Source organism: Musa acuminata, chromosome BXJ3-5 (genome assembly GCF_036884655.1).
Source record: "Musa acuminata AAA Group cultivar baxijiao chromosome BXJ3-5, Cavendish_Baxijiao_AAA, whole genome shotgun sequence".
Classification (NCBI taxonomy): Eukaryota; Viridiplantae; Streptophyta; class Magnoliopsida; order Zingiberales; family Musaceae; genus Musa; species Musa acuminata.
In genome coordinates, this window is record NC_088353.1 from 37,992,418 (window position 1) to 38,012,001 (window position 19,584).

A 19,584-nucleotide genomic window follows, 5' to 3' on the forward strand; every position below is an offset into this window, starting at 1 on the left:
ATTTGATTGATTAAAAATTATTTTTAAAATTATATTACCAGAATCCTAAACTTGTTGAGCTGACAAAATCTTCACTATTTATCATAATGGAACAAGGCTATTGTTTAAGTGAAGAGGTGCAGACAATCATCAAAATGATAGGTTCTCTGAATCTTAATATGTTATTATATATAAATTCATATTTTTACAGTTAAAGGTTTGCATAATCTGACTTATAATTTGTATAAATTATTCTATAATTTTGAAATTATTTATTATGATATTTATATTTAATACATAAAATTTAGATTAATTATTATAATAAATTTTAATTTTAATTATTATTTAATTATATTTTGATCTCTCTATCTTCTAACTATTTCAAATTTTTTTATCTGAAATTTTTATGTATTACAGGACTTTTATCTGAATTAATTGATATAGAAATAGTTTATATTTTTATTTTAAATAAAGAGTTCAGCATAATTAGAATGGCAACTCTGTGATTTTCGTGTATTTGCAATTATTATGAGAATTTTTATATGTAGTTATTGATCTTATATAAATTTTAATTCATAAAGATATATTTTGAAGCCTTCTTGATTATGTTTCTATTTGAATAAACTATTCTTATGTCCAAAATTTTATTGACTTATTCCGAAATTTTTGAGTGATTATATTTATTAATTTAAAATTATTGACTTGAATAATACTTTTAATCACGAAAATGTGTTTTAAATATTTTTAATTATATTTCTGCTTAGAATGAACTATTCTGAAGTTTAAATTTTTATTTGTTTATTCACAAATTTCCAAGTACTTTTAGGTATTACTTTGAAATTATTGACTTGGATAAAATTTTTAATTCATGAAAAATAGTTTTTAATCTTATTGATTATATATCTATTCTAAATAATTCAGGATGTATTTTCTCTGACCTGAAATTTGTTCACATGATTTTAGCTTAATTATTCGTAATTTATTAAAATTTTAAATTTAAAAATACTAGTTATTGATATTTAATTCATGAAAAATAGTTTTGTAATATTATAATTATGTTTCTATTTATAATGTTTAAAATTCTTTTTTGATTATTATGGAATTTTGGAGCTATACCTTTTTTTTTCCGTGGAATGCACGGTTTTCTCTCACTTATAATTGGACAAAAATCTCCTCTACCACTTTCTTTTTGTCCTTTTCCTCATTTCGCTTTTATGGTTCGATCAGATCAACAGTTTAAATCGAACCGATTTAATTTGTAAGGACAAAAATATCCTCAATTATCCTTTTCTCCTTTTACTTGTTTATCTTTCTTTCGGGACTCATTCAATTAGATCAACACTTTCAACTGCATCAATTTGAATCGATTTAATCAACCAAAATGTTAGAAAGATTCAGAATAAAAAATATAATTTTTTTTGTTAATATATCAATTTGTAGTAATAAAATATTAAAAAAAAATATAATTTATCTTAAAATAATTATAAAAATACAAAAAAATCAAATCAAATTATTGAATATAAAATAAAACATGATGCAATAATACTATTGGTATATTTTAAATAAAATAGCAATAGAATAAAAACATCTCAAATTTGAAGGAAAACTTGAAAATGATTTAGAAAACAAAATAATCGTTTTTATCGTTTTAACCTACTAAAATATTTATTTTACTAATTTTATATTTAAAAGGTTGAATTCTTGTTTTTTTTACTCTATTTAAGATGATATTAAAATCACTTGGGTCAAAAACTATGTAAAAATGATAAAATTAATATAAAATTAATTTTGATTTCTCTACAAACTAATATAAAATAAATAATAAGAATAATTTTTGATGTATACATCTAATGGAAGCTTGACATGTGGTTGAGCGCCATGTCACCGGTGCCCTACACCACATCATCACGTTGACTAGACCAAAAATATTTGGTTTACCATACCTTCCATTACTTAGATGGTTATAATTAATATATTATTAAAAGGTTCTCAAATGCGCATATAGTTGTCATGTGATTTTTTTATTTTATCTCGATATACTTAATCTCGGTCATATGCCATCTTAGGAATTTAAACCGTCAATCTTCCAACATGTTATTCCTTCACCTAGAAGCAACGTCGAGATGGGCATCTTGTCCTGTGGAGCAATCTCAGCCGTCGGATTAGAGGGAGTTCGTCCCGCCATGAGGTGTTATTATTATTATTTTTTTGAACAATTTAAATTTGAGTAATATTTCTTCCCACTTGCCTGTTGATAACGCGACGCGATGGCCTCGAGTGGGTCCTGCTGAGGTTTCCTGTCAATAAGCTAGCAGGTACGCTTCATGGGTAATTCTTTGATCCAGTTTAGGGAGTTCATGCCTCTCGTCTCCTGAAGAGTAATATCTACCGTCAGATTAGAGACAGTTCATCCCATCATGAGAATTTGTTGCCGGAACAATTTAAATTTAAGCTTAATATTTTCGACACCCGCTACGGCTACTCGTGTTGCTACTTGCATGCTGATATTGTATGACGTTGGCCCCAAGTGGGTCCCAGAAGGGGTTACTGTCGCCTCCAATAACTGGGCAGGTAGGCGAAATGGTAGTTCGTTATGATTAGAGGGAATTCTTGCCCATACTCTCCAGAGAAGCAATCTCAGCCGTCGGATTTGAGGGAGTTCATCCCATCATGAGAATGTGTTGCAAGAACAATTTAATTTCTCCACCAGTTACGCCTGCTCTTGCTGCTACCTGCCCGAATCCGACTTGATTTAGGAGGTGGGGATAGTTTGCAGTCGGTCCTCTGGGGTTTACCGTCGCCTTCATTTAGTGAGCAGGGAGGCGACATCGGAAAGCGGTAGACAGATGGAAAGGATTAAGGCCCGAATCCGACTTGATTTAGGAGGTGGGCATAGTTTGCAGTCGGTCCTCTGGGGTTTACCGTCGCCTTCTTTTAGTGAGCAGGGAGGCGACAACGGGCAGCGGTAGACAGATGGAAAAGGATTAAGGCCTGAATCCGACTTGCTTTAGGAGGTGGGCATAGTTTGCAGTCGGTCCTCTGCATTGACCAAATAACAGAGCCCAGTAGGAGTCCAATCGCCGGGCTGATAAGAGACCTTCGCCGCGTTCTCTACGCCGATATGTACTATCACAAAAGAAAATTGAACGTGACCTTCGACGTCCCTAACCTCGAAAGCGCCCCCCCCACAATCTCTCTCCTCTTATGCTCACGCTGGTGCTCTTTAACCCGTCTTCTGTTGCCTACTTCTCGTCTCCAAGAGTGGTATGCGAAAATTGAAGGGTTAGTCTCTCAAATCTCTCCTTTACTCCTTTGGTTCGTAATCTTCTGAACCAAGAATTTTTTTACTCGTTTTTTTCCTTTCTGATGTGTGTTTTCTTTAATCTAAGATGGATTTTTTGGTCGAGAAAAGTAGGTTTAGTTGACGATCGCCGCATTAATCCCCAAGTCGTAGCCGATGCACCAAATTGTCGGTGGAATCGAGCAGTTCCTGGGAAATCCTCTTGTTAATCTGAGTCGTCGAAGCGATGGAACTCACGGGACCGGAGCACGTCCTTGTCGATATAAGCTCCGACGAGGAGTATTCCGGCCCGGACAGGTTGGTCAGCTCCTCCTTTGACTGGGTCGACAAGTTGCACGATCGCGTGGACGAACGGCAGGTGGAGGAATCGGACGACGTGGTGTTCGTGGATGAGTTCTCGGTCCCCGTGGCGAAGAGGCGGAAGCCGAATTCTGATTCGTATGTTCCGGGGACGTGCGGTGGCTCGGACGGCGGCGATGACGACTGCTTGGTGCTGGATTCTGGCCCGGATAAGCCGGTTGCAGTCGTGCACGATAAGGATAGTGGTGGAGAGGAGGAGGATGACCTTCTAGTGGTCGCCGAGAAGGGGCAGGTGGGGAATCACTCTGTTTCCTTCTCTTCTTCTTATAAACATAATGATGTTTCTTTCTCTGTGATCTACTCAAAGTAGTGGTGTTTGCTTTATTCCTATTATTCGTGCCTTGCCTTCTAATTACATGGACGCGGAGAGTTTCATTGTACTGTGAATTCTCCATGTGGCCTAGCACTAGTACTTTGTGTATTTGATCTGAGAATTAAAGCCTTTTACGTCCAGCTTAGTCTCACCGAGGGCTAAATTTTGGCTTTCAATAAGAGATATGTACCCTAGGTCCTTTTTGCATTGCATTAATCTGATATTGAAATGTAAAGAAAACTGTCCTTGGAAATCTAGAAGAGTTTTATTATTCAACCCTTGTTTTGCCTCTTTTTAGTTACTAGAGAGTATTTTGTACGTTATACATCATGACTGCGATGTTTGATGCAGATATGATCAGGATGTCCATTGGAAGGCACACATATGAAACATGTGGAGCTTGAAAACATTATTCACTTGTTACTCTCAAAGAGTTTATAGACTTGTTTATAAGAACTAAACATGTGTTAAGCATTCAAAATAGATCCCTGTTGAGTTGAACTTCGTAGATATTGGAGCTGTTCAGCAAAATGTCCTAGTTATGTACAAGTTTTTTTAATTTGGTTTTCTTTAATTTTTTTTGTTTTTCATGATATCCATGTTACTTATGTGTGCCTCATGTTTTCTGCTGAATTACATCTTTGTTCATGTGCATAGTGCAGTTTGTGCCCTTTAACGTTGGTGTTTACAAATATTACGTTTTACCTTGTCTTGCGTTACCATGATATGATTCCACTGTCAGTCTCTAGCTATATACGGAGAATTTTGGATGCTCTATGCCCTGTTGATATGGCTTTGGGGCATGCAACAGTTTATTGAAACTCTATACTTTTAGCTTAGCATTAGAACTGGCAAACTGGACATTAATCATCTAAACACCATTCTATTAGCTGTTGATATGTGTTCACAGCGAGCTAGTATCAATTGTTTCCACCTAAAATATTTTTGATTGAGCTTAACCTTGGATCTAGTAAGCTGAGATAACTCTTTTGAACATATTTATTACTAGCATTTTGCATGTGCAAATACACACGATCAGATTTGAACCCAGACTAAGCAAAATTTTGAATGACAGCCATATAATTAAGGAAGAGACTAAAGATTAATGAATATGAAACTTGTCTTTTCTGCTTGTTTGCTATTAAGATTCCATGATTAATATGTTCCCTAATTTACTTGATTCATTGATCAGTCACCATGAACAGATGATTAAAAATTTCAGATTCTGATGATGTTTGATCCACTGTGACCAAGAGCATTACAATAGTTTAGATCTCATTAGATTTATAGTACTTAATTGATGAATTAACCAGTACCAATTGATCACTTCTATGTAGACCTAATTAATTGTTATTTCATTTCAGTTTTTATTTTAGCAATGGTTATCGTGCATGTAATTCTTTATGACAAATAATAGCATGGGCATGATCTACTAAATTATCTTTTTTCAGATTTATCATGGTGGCATGAAATTTTAATTGAAGGATTCTAAAGGAATCTTATTGCGTAAGAAACATGCGACATATTTTCTTATTGTTGCAATGAGACACAAACAAAGTCCAATTTTTGTTTATTTATCTTAGTCTGAGAGTTGTTTTGCCTCGAGTCTAGGACATCTTTCTTAAAAGAATCAGTGCTATTGTCTACAGAATGATTTTTTTTTTCACATGATTTGGTACATTTTTCTGTAAATACTTTTCAATAAAAGTGCTGTGGTACTGTCAACATTGATTTCTAGTTCATTTAGTTAGTATGATTAATGTTCTTTAAAAGTATATGGATGTTGACCACGGCAACACCACATATAATATACTAGTATGAATCTGTTATCCAACTTCATCCTTATTTACCTTTTATGAAAGGTCTTAGAAACATGATCCACCTTTGTGCAATCTAGGGACGAGTTCCTTACTGGTAAAGAAGAACCACATAGTAGTTTCCAGTCAATATATTCTATCTCTATCTAGCCATTTATTTCTTAAAACTATCTATTTTTTCCTAAATTATATATGAACTTCATGTAAAGATAAACTTATTAGTGCTTTTTAGGAAGGAGGATTTTGTTCATTTAAAAACAAGCTTTTAGTCTTATAGGGAATGAGAACTAATAATACCTTTGACATGGGAAGAACCGCAAAACTGGTAATGAGTAATCTTGGGAAAAAAACTTTGATTTCCTTTGCAACTATGGAACTTCTTTTTTTTTTTTCAGTTCATCCCTCTTATGATTATACTAATAGCAGGAAGCCTTGGTATCCAAGTCCCATTGGTGTAAATTTTTCCATCTATATTGATTTCTTATGTGGATTCAGATTCTGATTATTCAGTTCAACCTTGATTACCAACAAGTTAATATAGTTTGTTTACCATTGAATTCTCCAAGTTTATTCTTTTAATTCTTGTCAGGGTCAAGCAATACAAACCTTAATATGTAGCTCACCAACCTGTGCTGACATTTATATAGTTGTCCTTAACTCATTGTCGTCAACACACTTTGGTGGCAATTTTTTACTTTTGTCTTCTAACTTTAAATGCCACCTATTACACCCCCATGATAACAAATCCATGGTCAGATTCCATTGATTGGAATAATATCTGCAAAACTATATTCTTTTATCATTTTAAAGGACTTCAATAACCATGCTCCTTAGTTGCAATTCTGAGAATGCTGTCAGCTCACCTAAAGTTAGACCACAGCTTCCCTAGTTTCTTTAAGATTTAACTTTTAAATATGTTTTGCTTCCATGGTCATTCATATAGAGGCAATAATGATATGTGATGATGAAATTTTGGGCAAAAGAGAGATAATTTGAGAGAAAAAATATATTAATATTTCTTACTTATGTTGATTGGAAGATAATAATGTCAAATATTAATATTGATTGTAAAAAAGATACTTCATGTCAAAAACTTATCTAGTGCTTTCTAGTAAGATAAACTTGTCTCTTTGCAGTTACATAATTGAGTCAATAAAATTGTGATGACTGATGAACATAAAGTGTCATTACTATATTTACTATGAATACCTTCAGGAATCAAATAACACAGTAATTGCATATACAGTCAACAACATTCAAAAAACATCTAATTTGATGAATGTACATTTTATATGTGTGTGTACGTGTAAACTGCAACCTATTGAGTAGGGAAAATGATTTGCTACAATCCTCCAGCTATCTCCATTTCTTTGCTGCTTCAGCTTTGATCTGTTCTATAATGCTGGCATGATCCATTTTCCCTTGTCCAATGTCTCTGTATTTCAGTCATCTGCATTTTGTATTTTCTGCCACTTGTGGGGTGGGCGATAAGTAGATCACATCAGACCTCACTATATGAGAAGAAATAGTTTCAGATCCTCTTTTGAATTCCACTCTACTCCTAGATTTGAGCATAAGACTTGTAGCAGTGTACATTGGATATCAGCTTCACTTAATATTTTGTTTTTGTATCAAAGTAAATGGCTTGTAGCATATTGAAGAGCTAAGGTCTCTTGGAGCCTAGGTGCGAGATGAGGCACAAATCTTGTTGAAGCAAAGCACACAACACAAATATCCATGATGGATAGTTATGCAAATAACATATTCGGTACTTAGATCTAATTGTTTCTAAACAATGAAAAATATGTTCTGGCACATTTGCTCAATGATTAAAGATTGTTAGGTCAATTGTCAAATGCAACACCATTGGTGGTGAAGATGAAGTTGAAAACATTAACAATAGAGTAGGGAATTAACAACTGAAGAAAGATATAATTGGGATAATCAGGACCATGAAATGATATGTCGAAACCCAACTGTCTGGTTTTTCTTTGCATTTCAACAAAGGAAAATCCTTCTCTATATGTTGGCCATTTTGTCTTGCTAAAAGGAGCCCAAGTTTTGCTCCTTTTATTACATTGACACCATAGCAAGTAATGAAGGTAGTACAACATTATAAAGGCATGCCTTGTGGGCAACAGGTTTTTTTTGGAAAAGCTCATGAGGTGTGTACCCAAGACATGCCTCAGTTGGTGAGGCCAAAATTTGAGCTTCAGCGAGCCTTATGCATTAGCACCCCTAGGTGCTCTTTTAATAACACTGATCTGTACGACACAGTCCATTGTATGAATCTAGCAATCTTATTTAGTGGAGAAATATTATTATAACTGTATGCTTTCAGCTTTATTATTATTACCATTTTAAATAGTTTCATGGTACTATGTAATATCTATGTACAATTAATGTTCTTGGATCTATTTCTGGAGCATTTCAAATTTGAGTTGAGCTTTATGGCAGTGCATTGATGGGAAAATTCCTTGGCTTTTCAAACCAGTCTGTTTAATTTGAATTTACACTTATGAGCGAAATGCATAACAATTTGGGACTTCCATAAAAGTGATAATTTTCATTTATATAAGTACTCTTTCCCTAGAAAACAAGATCTTCACTTTTCTTCAAATTTAGGAGGCGCATGAAGAAGTTTATTGGTCCATTGATGAACCACATTATTGGTTATGTATCTGAAACAGGAGATCTTGTGCTATATGATTAGCATTTTTCTGTTGATTCCTAAATTTTGAAGTTTTTTGTGGTCACAATTTGCTTGTTCATCAAGGGTTTCTTTACATTCCTTTACAGTAATGTCAGAAACAATAAAATTGGAGAAGATAAAATGTCCATGGATACCACATTTGATTGTATGATAACTAAAATAAAAGGAAAGAGAAGTTTCATATTTGTTCCTAGAACAGGCATATAATGTTTATTTTGTCAAGGTTAAAGTGGGATCACTTGTTAAATAAAAGAAGGGGATAACTTGTCATAAAATGATGTCAGCAAACAGTTATCTTTCTAGATAAATGATTATTCACCTATTATAAATGTTTCTTGCTTTTTTGTGGCAGATGCATGATCAATTTTTACTATCTATGCATGTTTTTAGCCAATTTTAATCATCCATATTATTTGAGGGTTTAAACTTGTTAGTTCAAGTTTCTATTTGCATATTGGAAAATGGAAATAGGTTTTTAATGCTTATATTGTCTAAATGCTAATGTCGGAATCTGCAGCTTCTTTACTGTTTGACCTTAAAAAGAGACATGCTTATGTTTATGACTTTTTGCAACAGCTGCATCTTTTCCTTATAGCAGCATCTAATAATTCTTTAACCATATTTTATATTTTTGCAGTTGGCATGCCGGGATTACCCACATTCACGACATCTATGTGCTAATTTCCCTTTTAGCACCTCACCACATCAAAAGTATTGTGACCTGGTGAGTCTTGCCCTTTCCACTCAAGACTAGTATTCATTTCTCCTAATTATGATTTGCTGCAATTTTGCTACCCATGCTTTCTGAAACTTTAAAGATTTTTTATTTGGTATTTTATTCTATCATGCTTTCATGTGTGTAAATAGTTTGATGCCTACTTATTGCAGTGCCATTGTTATGTCTGTGACTCTCCAGCCCCCTGCGATTACTGGGGCAATGGTGATTTAGGTACCGACCATTGCCATTCTACTGATAAGGGAAGGTGGAAATCAATGAGACAGTCCTTCAAACAGAAGAACATGTTGACTGTGCCGCCTCAGAAATTCACATCATATAACTCTTCTTTAAATATCCCACCACCTCAAGATTCATTACGACTACATCATTTCAATCCAGTTCCTCTCAGACCAAATTTACTCCAGCCTTGCTCAGCCACTATCTCAAACCCAGATGCAATCCACCTGAGAAACCAATATCGACCTTCCGCTCTCTCTTATAGACAGAGACCTCTCCAGCAGCAAACCAAATTCTACCAATTTGTTAGTAGGGTACAACATGTACAGAAAGAGGGTCAGCATTCTGGTGCATTGACCACCCAACTTATGAATTCTCGTTCAAGATTTAGAAGGTCTGGGATGGCACAAGCTGGATTTGCTAGCATGAATGACCATTCTGACAACACTATTTCCAGTAATAATCATGTTACCAGGGCTGTGCCACAAAAATCTACTCATGCAACAGTGACATTACAGATTCCTTGCCCTCCAGAAGGACAACAGAGATCTCAGGACCTGTTGATAAAAACATCAGTTGTCTCAGTAGGTCAGATGCAAACTACTGCACCATCTCAATTTCAACCAGCAAAACTGCAGTGTTCTGTATGCCCTACGTTGACAGCAGCAGATTTTAGCCAGAAGAGTTGGCAGGATATATTGGCTAGTGTGGCATCTGAACTTGGAGTTTCGAACTGTAGCGACTCTTGCATCATGGACAACCAACAGGCACCTATGCTTCCTTCTTCATCACAACCATGTGATGAGTCATTTTCTGAAATCAATGCAAATGTAGATGTTCACTCTGCTGCTGCAATGACTACTAACCTTAGTCCATTAGATCATGGCTCTAGTCTGTCTAGCAATACAATGTCTCAAATTCCAGAACATGTGGAGGGAGAAGATCCTGACCTTGTAAGCAATACAGCCGCTGGGGAGAATTGGCTGGATAGTCTTTTAGCATCCATAGAGAATTGAGATATGATTGTATTTCCAGTAACAAACCAGACTTCAGAAGAGGGTCTGGTATATGGTCTTGGAGTCTCATGGAGCAATGCGAGCATGGGTAGTGTTTGATTCACGCCTAGCTTAACTCTGTGTGTTTGACCCACTCCACCAGTATATTGTTCTGCCCATGTATTTGGTCTTTTATTGGAGCAATCATCTCCTCTGTATGTTTAACAGGGATGATTTGCTTTTAATCTTATCAATTGCTAAGAAATAATTCCCCAATCATCTAGTAGCGATGATACACAAGTCTCCATTATTTAAAGGTTGAAATTGTCATTTAATTTCTGACACTGGCATGGACCTCTCAGTCAACTTTATCAGATGCATACATCAAACAAAGGCACTACTCTCTTTAAGTTGATAACCTCCTGGTAATATTATATACATGCCAACAAAGTCTAAAATCCTGAAGCTCTTATTAACTCCATTCTATGGTATGTTGGGTTAACAGGTCACATTCAGCTTAAGGTGGGTTTTATCAGTCCACAATTCACTTCCTTTTAATCTAATCATAATTTATATTAGGGGGTATGATGGTTGTAAAAATAGGCTGAAAAGGGGATAGTAGTGAGGGAGAAGGGGATAGTAGTGAGGGAGAAGGCTGCAGTCACGTGATTATAAAGAAAAGGAAAAGAACAAGACAGAAAAATAAGAGAAAGAAAGGGAAGAAGACAAGGACAACGTAGTAAAACTGTTCTTAATCATCTAGTAGTGCTTTCATCTCAGGTTAGATCAGATCTATAGTAGATTCTTACAGTGATTACTTGAGGAGAATTAAGGATAATTTAGATATTGTCTACAGTGACGTGATTCTTGTATCCCAGTTATTCTCTTGTGATTGTTGCTAGGGTTTTGGGTAAGAGATTGAGATTTGTATATTCATTATTATTACATTGGATTATCTCTAGTTTACCCATCCCAGTTATTTTCTTGTAATTGTTGTTAGGGTTTTGGGTAAGAGATTGAGATTTGTATATTCATTATTGTTACATTCGATTATCTCTAGTTTATCCCGTGATTTTTACCCTTCACATTGGATGAGTTTTCCATGTATATCTTGATATTCTATTTAATTGTGGTTTCATTTAATTCCGCTATATATTATGACATGCTAGTATTTATTCATTAAAAAAAGTTATTTCTCTTTATATCATATCACAGGAAAGGCTGTAATCAGTGTTAATGTCTCTTTTTGATTATTTTGCTATAAAATTCTGTATTTGAGAATGTCTGTTTGACGAGTCTCGTTGAATTGGATCATCCCTTTTCATTTTTACTATTCTAGATAGAGTCTTAAAACATAGTCTTACCATTATTTTTTATTATTGTTACTATGTTTTTTTTTTCCCAAGTTGCTAAAACATATTATCTTAAAATAGTAGTTGGAAAAATAATAAAGATAAAATAAAGTTTGAAGTGTTTTTTTTTTGAAAAAAAGATAAGTGAGGAAAACAAAATTTGATTCCAAGACCTTTACAATAAATTATCAATATTAAGTTAAATAAGTTGACACCTTACAAGTTCTTCACCTTGCGAAGCAAGAGTTTCCAACCCCAGTTGCATTCCACCACAGCTTTGTTCCGTCTGTCATGACATCCTTGAAGCAGTTGCTCAATGGTCACATATCAATAGAAACAATAACAATTTTGCTTACATTCTTGTTAGTTTTGCTAAATTAAATTTTGATCTGTATGAACCTATTATAGGTTGACTTAATACCTCTTTTCAGAAAAAAAAATCTAAATTGGAAACTAAAATTCAATGCAATTAAACTGTGAGCTATCATTCTATATCAATGGAACATGACTTCTTTTTAGGATCTTTTTTTTTTTAAAGAGAAAAATATCATTAATGCTAAACTGAGCTGCACAAGGGTCAGAAGCAACCCAAAAAATAGAGAGCTTATAGCTCTCCCAAAATTGACGAGCCGAGGCCACACTATTTTGTGACCTTAGAAGCATGCATCACATTGACTACTTGGAGACATGAGAAAAGGAGCAAGATATCTTCTTCCAAAACGTTTCCGAGGAAGCATGGACTATTTACATTAGCAAAATTAACCAGTTTTTAAGGAGTAAATCTTGATGCATATGTTGTTAGATTTAATTCAGCAGCTTTTCAAATATCATATAGTAAAGCAAAGACCTTGGATTAAAAATCTGAGGATCTATTTGTAAATCCCAAGGATCTAATCATAAATACAAGGACTAAATCGTAAAATATTCAAAGAAGAGGGCTGTGAGAGAAAGAGAAAAGAATGAGCGTAAGAAGAGGAGAGGGAGAGGGGAGAGCAGGCGACTGCGCCTCTCTACGTTTCGCACGGTTGTGGAGGAAGAAGGGAAAGGGAGAGAGGGAAAAAGGAAGAAGGAGCAAGGAGAAAATAGGAGAGGGAAGAAAGGGCTGCATCTGTGGGGGAGAAGAAGAAGAAGAGAAGTGATTTGGACATAGAGTTTTGGAGTAATTTCTTTTATTTGGAATCAAGTGTTCTAACCCCTTTCTATTATAATTATAATTTTTACTTTTATCTTAATTATAAAAAATTTAAAAAGTTTGCATATAATATTTCTCTCGTTTAGATGTAAAATTTTAAATCTGAAATTTTTAAAAGTTAACATATCTATCTTATTCTTATAATAACTTTTGTGCTGATTTCTAATTTAGGTAAAGCTTATTTTTATCTAAAAATATACTCATATTTCTTTTTATATCTTGTGCCCATACTTCTATTTTAATTAACCATATGGATTCTACAAAATGGAGACTATAATTTTTGATCTTTCAATTCTAAACTATTTATAACTCTTCATTAAAAATTCTAATTTATATAAAATATATTTTTATTGAAAACTAGACTCATAAGTATTTTTTGTGTATACTTGAAAGATTTATAGTACAAATGGCTACTAAAATATTTGTTTTAGTTGATCGTATGGAATCGGTAGAATAGAGATAATATTTTCTGATGTTTTATCACTAAATTATTCGTAACTCCTTTTTAAAAACTCTTATTCATATAATATTTTATTCATCTAAAGTAGATTTATATATCTTTAAAATGTAATATATGTTTGGTAATTTAGAGTATAATTGGTTATTTAAATAATTTATTTAGCATGCTTTTCGGATTATGCTAGAATGAAATTTTTATTAATTTTACCTATTTTTGTTTTATCTTTTTGAAACTCAATTCATCTATAATTCTTTATTTTAATTGAGCCTTATGACACTATTTTTAACTCTTATATACTCTTGTCCTTAATTCCTTTCCTATTTGAATACATCATATGAAAGATTATCTTTGCATCATATTGACTTATATAAGCACATGTATATTTTTATTATCTCGTATGTGCTTTTGATATGCACTAATTTTATTGATCATAATATCTTTTTATACTCTGGTAGAGATAATATGAATCTTTTCTAAAAATAAAAAATAAAATTATGCTTAGAGCCTGTGATGCTCTGTCAGCCCCCTTTGACTTCACTTAGACATGGGTGGATGGAGCTCCCAAACATATGAGATTTATATTTGATGGTCATCCAGAAATGGATAGATCATATTCTGTCTATGATCCCACTACATCCTCTATATTTTTTATATGCTATCCAAAGCATTGCTTATGTATTTATATGTACGGTTTGGATAAGAATGAAATAAATATAACATCAAATATGATATTTGAGCTTCTGCTTCTTATTTGTTATTTTGATATACTCGAAGATATTCCATACACTATTGATATGCTCTGAAATATTTTATATATCATTGATATATTCTAAAATATTTCATACGACATTGATATTCTCTGAAATATTTCATATGTCATTGATATGTTCCGAAATATTTCATACGTTATTGGTATGCTTCGAAATATTCCATACGTCATTGATATGCTCTAAGACATTTTATATATCATCGGTATGCTCCGAAATACTTCTTATGTTATTGGAATGCTCTAGTTACTCTTTACTCCATTGTTACGAACTAAATATGTTTCGAAGAAATGACATTATGGTTTTGTATGGAATAAGTGGATATCTATAAATTCTTATATCCTACCTTGCATTTTGATACAAAGTTTATTTGAGACTTTCCTCTTTTGATATGGATATGTTTATCACTTGCTGAGCTTCGTAGCTCACTCCATTGCTATATAAACTTTTCAAGATAGTTTGTCACTCGTTAAAATGTTAGAATTAGACTGAGGTAGTGGAAAACTATTCAGATTATGGGAAAGTTTTTGTGGGTTGATTTTATTATTATATAAGTGTAATTTTTTTGTATAATAAAATATTATCGATAAATTTGAATTGATGTATCATGTAAAAACTTTACAAGACCTCTCCCGTTTGAAATTTTGAAATGTTAAAATTTAGTTTACGATGATATGAATTTATGATAAATGATTGGTTTTATAATTATATAGTTTCTCACATTAGTGAATTTATAAGTATGGTTAATATTTTGTTATGTTGGCTTTGGATTTTGTGAATTATGAAGTAAGATAGTGTATGATTATAAACTACATAGGTTGTAAATAATATTTAAATATTTTTTAATGTCCTCAAATATTAGTTTGAATCATAGATTATGGGTCATGGATGAATTATAATATTTTTAATTTAAGATATACTCACGCCTCTTCAATATAAGAATTTGAAGGTGGAGGAGATGCCCAGATCTTTTGAATATAATATTACTTGTGAATGAGCCATCAATTTTAATTGAAAAATCATTCCTTACCAGCACCAATGACTTCTAGATCCTTCCTCTCTCAAGGGAGGCCTTAGGCAACTAAGCAATTTGATAGTTATCATGAGCAAAGGATAGAACTCTCAGAGTCAAGGTATGATGATTGATTAAGTGGTTGTGGATGCTTGGCTTTGTTTCTACTGATCCAAAGAGACATAGTCCAATGGCAATAGTGCTACGAAGATAATCAACAAATTGTTTATCAAGATCATCACCTTCCTTAGGCTAAGCTACAAGGTGCCAATTATAGAATCACTTGAAATGGTAAGCAAGTTTGGATCATAAAATATTTTAAAAAATAATAGTAATTCGATAAGTGAAGAATAGATGGAAGAAGAGTTTGAATCATGATTACACAAAAAAATAACGATAAACAATTCGACAATGAAGAATGCTAGAGAATAATGAAGAGGTAGGGAGATGTCTTTAAATGAAGAATTTAATTTTTGGTGCCACTTTTAACTACTAAACAGGCTTCTAGCTTGACCAATCTTTTTCTTGGGTGTTCATTCCCCTTTGCTTAAGCAACTATAGGCACTATGTACTGATACATTTCTAAATGTGTAGAGGGTCCTGACTCATCTATCATTATTGGTGCCATATTTGGAAATAAAAGTTTTGACCTATAGCTTATTTTTGTTGCTAAGAATAGGTATTAATCTTTTTATGCATATTACTTGTTTAGTAATGATAAGGTCTTTGATGCCAAGTCCTTGATTTTTTATTTAGTAAGGATGTACCATCCAATAAGATGTATGCCATCCTAGTTTGGGTTGTCATTCCAAAAGAGGTCTCTTTTAAAAGAAGATATTTTGGTAAGGATTTTGTTCAAAACCCGAAAGTTAAGTAGGATGTGAGTGGAAATGGAATTAATTATAAAATTGGTTAGAATAATTTTTCTAAGAAAGCAAACCCTTATATCAACCTTGAATCTTACTCGTGACTTTGTTAATAAGAGAGTACTTGTATTGATCTTAAAGTCTGTCTTAAGAGAGATATATTCGAAGATATTTAAAATGTCATTTACTTTCATGAATATTAAGGGTAGTATTATGTTTAGTGATATGCTTGGAGAAATAAATATCAAAATTTTCAATATTCATTTTGAGGTTTATAAGATTCTTAAAAATTTTAAGATTTTTTTAATTTATAATTAAGATTTTGGGTTGGCTCTAAAGGCAGAAAGGAGATCATTAGAAAGTTAACGTAAGAGATTTTGATATCTTTAAAGTTCACAGGTGTGATATTTTTTAATAATAAAAAATATGAGAAAAGAAATAGAGGATCCATACCACTACTAATTTTGAACCATATAAAATTTTTATTATTTATGAGGTAGGAGAAAATAGGGAAAGAGATACAAGCCTATAAAGATCCACTTAGTAAATTGGTAAGAAAAGTTCATAATTTCGAAGGAGATTTTAATGACAATCTAGGATACAAATCAAAAGCATCTAGTTTGAAGAGAATGAGGAGATATTTAGCTTTCGAATTAGTTAAGAGTATGAACAAACTTATTAGTAATAAAGATGGTATCATAAATTATTCTTCCTTCGATACAGACAAATTACTTAGAATTGATCAAAGAACTGATATAAATTTTAAGCCTATTTGACAAGAACCTTATTCAATATTTTGTAAAGGATGTTGCATAGAGAAATCAATTTGAAATCTACGATAACATTACTCTTCTTATAAATGATAAGACAGAAGATTTCAAATTCACAAAGAATTCCTCTAAAAGTGACATAAAACTCAACATCGAAATAATTGGGCTGAGGTTTTTCCCGTGATCCATTTGATTTATAGTAGTTTTGATTTCCAAGTGTAAAATGAAAGATCAAATTATGTATAGTAGTTTTGATTTCGAGGTGTAAAATGAAAGATCAAATTATGACTTCTAAGAAGGATCAACTTTAGGAAAAGAAGCGTAAAGAGTCTAGTCGAAAGACCCAATGGGAGAGAAAGAATTGCAGAGCTTATTGTACCAGTAAAGAAGTGTTCTGAGATGTAGTTGCAATATTGTTATCGATTTATATAATATAATATAAACATAATAAACAGCGGGGATAGCTCAGTTGGGAGAGCGTCAGACTGAAGATCTGAAGGTCGCGTGTTCGATCCACGCTCACCGCATTTATTAATTTTTATATCTATTATATCAAAATAAAAGAAAATAATCCGTATTATTTAGTTTATTCATTTGCATTCTATCAAAAAAGAAACATAATGTAGAGTTAAGTACATTATATATATATATATATATATATATATATATATATATATATATATATATATATATATATATATATAAAAACTAACTATAGAGTTAAGTAATATATTTTTACTGATCTCACTCTCCCAAAGGGAAATGGACTTGAAGCTGCTGGAAGGTCGCGTGTTCGATCCACGCTCACCGCATTTATTAATTTTTATATCTATTATATCAAAATAAAAGAAAATAATCCGTATTATTTAGTTTATTCATTTGCATTCTATCAAAAAAGAAACATAATGTAGAGTTAAGTACATTATATATATATATATATATATATATATATATATATATATATATATATATATATATATATATATATATATATATATATATATATATATATATATATATATATATAAACTAACTATAGAGTTAAGTAATATATTTTTACTGATCTCACTCTCCCAGAGGGAAATGGACTTGAAGCTGCTGTCTACAGACAAATGAACGGAACTCAACAACAGGGAGGCTCCAATAAAATGCCTCCTTTCCTGAAAAGAAAAAGCCCATCTCTGGTGGGTGATAGATAGAGCTACATCCTCCTCGGTCCTCTCCACAGAGGTGAGCCGAGGAGAAGGACGAATCAAGGACACTGCTACATCCTCCGCCTCCTCTCCAACATATATCCTTGCTTGCACAAGCAGGAAGAAGAAAGGAAAGGGAGGTGCACTTGATTGAGGCTCCGTCTCCCCCCTCCTCCTCAGCTCTGAGAGCTTGCCAGTCTTTATGGGGCAAGTCAACATAAAAAGTTTCAGTGCAGGCTTTGGCTTTACAAAGGCAGATCCTCCTCCTCCTCCTCCTCTCTCTCTCTCTCTCTCTCTCTCCCTCCCTTCGATCAGTTTCAGTGTGGAACATATAATATATATTATGATCATTGGAACCCCATGATAATGATCTAATACTGTTTCTCCATTGCCAACTTTTGAGGAGCAGGCATTGAGGGAGCTATAAGGTACATGGATTAAAGTTTCGAGAGATGCATATCATCTTATGATTTCCTTTGGTAGGGATTCTTGAATATGATATAATTTCTTGAAATTAAGGTTTATTCTTTCTTAAGAAAATATAATTTCATTTATCTGTCAAATTTCTAACAGATTAAAGCATATGATTATAATGTTGCCATTGTCATTGATCGCTCTAAACTAGTTTCAATGACTCCTGAGTTATTATTATATATGAAAACATCTTAATATAGTTGAAATTTATTAGATTAATAGATTGCATGTCATGCACATATTTTTTATGCCTTATTTGAAATAGACATTAATGTCATGCGGATTCAAAGCTTATATGATTAATCCGTACATAATATTGCTCGATTCTTGCTTTGCTAGCATATTCATTAAAATATAATAAAACCTGAAACGAACATACAAATCCAACTGCCAAAGAAGTATTCTTTGGGGGGTGGATAGCTAATCAAATATTTTCTTTCTTTTTTTTTTTATCACATTTCTTTTTTACCTCGATTTTTAGGATGGTTTGGGTATGTTTTGAGGATGATGACGTCTTTGAAGTTGGACTTAGTTATATAACTAAGAACCCAAATGTTTTAATTTCGTAATTTTCACTCTTATATATTTTTAGTTGGCGTTGATATATAGTGTGTTGTAACATTTCGATTAATTTTATATTAAAAATTGATAAGATTAAGATTGATTTATAAATATTATTATTAGTTTTAATTTAAATATTTTTTTAATAATTTATATTAAACGATGTTGAGAGGTCAATTAATGTAATTTGGATCACAATATTTAGTATTAGAATTGATGATGAGAAGATTCGAATAAAAAAGATTTAAGATTTGATTTGAATTAATTGGGACATCAAATTCTGATTAATCCTACGTCATAAGTAGATAAGATTAAGATCGAAAGATTATCTATTATTATGTTTCATTTTGATTATAACACGTGTAAAATAAAAATTAACGTAGAGAGACACTAAAGGCAAGTGTTGTATTAAGAAATTGACATGCTGTCAATGTCTTTGTATCACACGTGCGTCGGTCGGTCGACGGTCGAAGCGTTGAACGCACACGTCCCGATCTCAATCCA

General features: G+C 32.6%; 1 protein-coding gene and 1 non-coding gene across 5 annotated transcripts; both read left to right on the plus strand.

Annotated features, from left to right (window-relative positions):
* Nucleotides 1-2,765: 2,765 nt before the first annotated feature.
* LOC103985669 (RPM1 interacting protein 13) lies at nucleotides 2,766-10,712 on the plus strand. Of its 4 annotated transcripts, none has more exons than XM_065150272.1 (4): nucleotides 2,766-3,294; nucleotides 3,392-3,872; nucleotides 9,121-9,207; nucleotides 9,372-10,712. In XM_065150272.1, exons 2-4 carry the CDS (start codon nucleotides 3,507-3,509, stop codon nucleotides 10,452-10,454), a joined length of 1,536 nt encoding a protein of 511 aa, XP_065006344.1. In that variant the 5' UTR covers nucleotides 2,766-3,294; nucleotides 3,392-3,506; the 3' UTR covers nucleotides 10,455-10,712. The 4 variants fall into 4 exon arrangements, with proteins under 4 accessions (XP_065006344.1, XP_009401719.2, XP_009401720.2 ...); XM_009403444.3 differs by having other exon boundaries at nucleotides 2,766-3,261; nucleotides 3,369-3,872; XM_009403445.3 differs by having other exon boundaries at nucleotides 2,766-3,261.
* Nucleotides 10,713-17,306: 6,594 nt separating this feature from the next.
* TRNAF-GAA (transfer RNA phenylalanine (anticodon GAA)) lies at nucleotides 17,307-17,379 on the plus strand. Its single transcript has one exon. It is a non-coding gene; the product is annotated as a tRNA-Phe (tRNA).
* The last annotated feature ends 2,205 nt before the right edge of the window (nucleotides 17,380-19,584 follow it).